The sequence below is a fragment of the Bidens hawaiensis genome, unplaced genomic scaffold (assembly GCF_021521415.1).
Source record: "Bidens hawaiensis isolate Kalapana, Puna unplaced genomic scaffold, B.hawaiensis_p1.1 tig00012813_1, whole genome shotgun sequence".
Lineage (NCBI taxonomy): Eukaryota > Viridiplantae > Streptophyta > Magnoliopsida > Asterales > Asteraceae > Bidens > Bidens hawaiensis.
The window spans coordinates 474,209-478,277 of record NW_027492066.1 but is presented as its reverse complement, the minus strand read 5'-3'; the positions used below and the strand labels follow the sequence as shown (position 1 = coordinate 478,277).

The 4,069-nt window shown below is 35.6% G+C and overlaps 1 protein-coding gene across 1 annotated transcript; it reads right to left on the bottom strand.

Moving 5' to 3' along the window:
- Positions 1-2,754: 2,754 nt before the first annotated feature.
- LOC143542238 (F-box protein CPR1-like) lies at positions 2,755-3,759 on the bottom strand. Its single transcript, XM_077034873.1, has one exon. It carries the CDS (start codon positions 3,757-3,759, stop codon positions 2,755-2,757), a length of 1,005 nt encoding a protein of 334 aa, XP_076890988.1.
- Positions 3,760-4,069: the final 310 nt, after the last annotated feature.

Genomic DNA, 4,069 nt, shown 5'->3' with positions numbered 1-4,069 from the left:
AACATATATCATAAGGCGAAACCAAACTCTCCACATACTCGATGGCACATATACTATTCAAATGGAACCTGTGTATAGGCTTAACACCAACAGGAGGTTCCAAGTCATTAAGCGCCTTATATAAATCTTTTGATGCGTCGTATATAAAAACCTGCATTGTCCCACTTGCGAAAAGAAATTTTCTGTTTCGCAAAATATAAATAGGGTGGAAATCATTTAAATAATAAGGGGATATTGTGAATGAGCGAGCTTTCGACCATGACATCTCAAAGCCTTGTTCTTTGTTCACCAGCAAATCGAATCTAGTGGCATCAACCTTGTTAAGTATGCAAAGGCATCCGTCAAGCAATCCCAAAACATGCTTGAAATGGATTGACATGTCGGGTAGTTTTATGTGTGAAAATACCATCTCCTTAACATTAAGAGCCAAGAACCCAAAACGAGGTAATGTTGTCCAATACAGAAAGCCGTTTAGAAACATACCTGTATTGCTGCAAAAGCAAAAACCCTCTTTTGAGGTATCGCGGTTGCTTGCTCCACGAACCAGTTTTAAGATCCAAGACATCATATTTATACCATCGGTCACTTTGATGTTCAAATCTAATAAGTTTTAAGTCATTTGCAGTTGCACCATACCCGAATCCATATACATGAAACTCATCACAATTGCAATCCACAAGGACCTTGGATGCAGAGGTTAAGGGATTGTATAAGATCAACTGATAACGTAACAACTTACCATCAGCAAGAGCCAAAAGCACGATGCCATTAAATGTTCCAAAAATTGAAAGTATTTCCGTACATTCCTCCTGGTGTTCTAAAGGAGAATGAATTTTGACAATGGAATGAGTGTCGTCTTGTGCCGGTACGTTGTTGTCTATAGCAACAAGAGGCCTTGCGAGTGCCAAATATTTGATTGAATTATGTTTATCTTGAACTAACCGCCTAAGAAACCATTTAAAATTCTTAAAAGGCTCCGAAAAAATATGTTGAAAACTATGAAATTTGTTCTCAAAATATTATATAAGTTTACAATTCGTTAGTTTAAAATATGTTTGAAAAGATTGCTAAAACCAAAACATGTAGCTTTTAAAATCTTACTCGTGCTTGGAAAATTAGATGTTATAAAGAAAAGGATAAAAATAAAGAAAGACATGTTTGAATCTATATTTTTTTTCCTAAATAATATCCATAACATTACATGATTAAATGTTACACAAATTAAACATTACATAAACTAAATAAGTTACGCTTAATTCTTATTTCTCAACAAAGTTCCACGTGCTTTGGCCAATCTTCGGGGCCTTGTGTGATTTATGAATGAAGAGAAGTGTCATGTGTTGGTTAAGGGGGAACTAATTCATTTGTGTCTTGAAGGCATTCGTGACGGAAGCTTTGGTTTCGAACGCTTCAGTAACATTCGCAAGTACCTCGTCATTACCTTTAGACGGGCCCGCCATCTGTGTTGTCTTGGCTTTTTTCTTTCCCCTTTGACGAGACAGTTCTTCAACGTCGTTTAATCACATAATCAGCACCAACCCGTCAATACGGGATCACCATTATATATATTATGATTACATTAGTCGACAAATCAATCCAATTACACTAATATATCTAACCCTATATTCACTTGTAGTTCAAGGTCGAACATACTCATAATCTCCGCACTATTTCCATAATTTGGCCATCAAAACATTCAAACTCTTTTGCGCTCTGGTGCGGTTGTATACACTAAATAATTTAGTTAACGACCTTTTACTAATTTAGTCATAGATATTTATGCCTCCAGAATATCTTTTCTTCAGGTTGTCGCCTGTATCAAATTTGACAAATCGCAGCAAATTCCTCTTCAGTTTTGGTCCACCTTCCAATTTTGACCTTATCTGAGGATGAAACAATTGTTTTCCCATTTTCCTTTATGTAGTACCCTTGAGTTGGAATCTCCCTTCAACAACATCCCCTGCTAAAGTAGTAGCAACAACTTTGCTAGCAGAAGTGGTTCTTTGTTTAGCAAAAAGAATTACAATACTGAATAAGGAGACTGCACCTCTAGGTCTTTTATAATAACTATGAATGTGACTAATTTTAAATTTTTCATTAATAATATTATATGTTACGTGTTAACTTAAGTCGAAATAAAAATGTACAAATTAAAAACCAACTTTAAAAACAACACAAACCAAATCAAATGGCTGGTCTTCATATAAACAAACACAGACCAAAAATATCCTGTCCAGTGAAAATTTTCTTATTCCGCCACTATATTCAGCCATTTGAGTTTTATCGAATTGAAGAGCATCACTCAATCTACGTTAAGAAGTTGACCCAACAAGTGGTATCAGAACGATGCATTTAAATACCGTTTTCACAATTACTTCAGAATATAATTCTGCTCTCATTTTTTACTTGAGGATCGATCACATTTGGACCAGCAATTCACATATTCAAGCAGCAAAAATAATTTCTCATTAATTCACCAGAAATTATAGGATTGTAACTTAAAAACATAAAATCATCCATAAAAACTTAAAAAAGACTGCGCATTTACCCAAAAGCATTGAACACATGGCAGATAAGTTTACATATCAAATCTCATGAAACTGTAAAGACAAACGTTAAAATGTTCTAAAGAAAACATAAAGATAAAACAAACATTAAGATGTCAGATAGAACACATATCAGAAGGTGAAACCAAACTTTCCACATACTCTACGGCTCGTATATCACGAACATCAAAAATCATGTTTGGCCACTTCAAATCATTGAAATTTTCAAACTGTTGAGCGTCTTGTGTGAATGTTTTAATGTATCATAGATAACAAGTTGTCCTAAGATATTTGTCAACAGAACTTTTCCATCACCCAAAATACAAATAGGCTGGACCGTGTTGAGCCAGTCACCTCCCAAATCCAAAGCGAACGTGAATGAATGTGCTTTCATCCACGAGCAATTATCTTTCATTAACCACATATCAAATGTAGTGATGTTAATTTTGTAAATCACGCAAAGGCATCCGTCTATGGATCCCAAAAGACGAATTAGGTGATCGAGTCCATCAGGTAGTTTTATCTTTGAAAATACCATTTCCTTAACACTGAGGGCCAAGATTCCGGATCCGGATCTTAAAGGTGCCCAATACAAAAAGCCATCTAGAAACAAAACCAGATCACCCCAGAAGTAAAAATCCCATTCGACGTATTGTGGTGTAGCGCTCCACGAATTAGTTTTAAGATCAAAGACATCACACTTAAACTGTTTGATATTGCGAAAAAATTCAATTCTAACAATCTTTAAGTCATGTGGAGTCTCGCCATAACCAAATCCAAACACATAGGGGATCTGATAAATGCTATCCATAACTACCTTAGATACACAGGTTAAAGGATTGTATAGGATCAACTTACACCGTAAGAACTTAGGATCAGTAAGAGCCATAAGCACAATGCCGTTTAATGTTCCAACAATTGAAACTTCCGTGCCTTCATCCTGGTATGCTAAAGGAGATGGAATTCTGTGTTTAAAAGGAGAAGGAATTTTGACCATGGAGTGAGCCTCGTCTTCGGCCGGTACATTGTCGTCTATAACAACGAGAGGCCGTGGGAATGGCAAAATGATCATTCGTCGTGATCTAGACTTCATAAAATTGGGATCGGAAATTAGGCGATTCCAATGCTTTGACGCGGATTTGAACCGTAATAAAGGCTTTCCAGGAAGTCGAGCAAGTATGTTTCGAAGAATGTCATCACTTACGTTCGCCATAAATATTCCGACGTTATTTTGACGGCGATGGAACGAGGAAAAGATGATCAGCTGCTAGTTTATAGAAAAGGAAGGAAACCCTAGCTACTACTATCTAAAATCTTATATCACTTCATTTCATAAACCACGTATGAAAATATCTTAATTTACATTAAATGTGCATATATTATATAGCAAATTAATATGTTTTTACATATATTCACTATAAAAAATTATACGTTTAAAAGATTGCTGCTAAAATCTCCAAAATAGGCAAGCGGACCAAAAAACACTTCAAAATAAGCATCCACTTAGCGTTTCATAACTAGGC

What these genes read in the sequence shown, in the direction of transcription:
- LOC143542238 (XM_077034873.1), bottom strand. Translation starts at nt 3,759, where the DNA reads ATGGCGAACGTAAGTGATGACATTCTTCGAAACATACTTGCTCGACTT.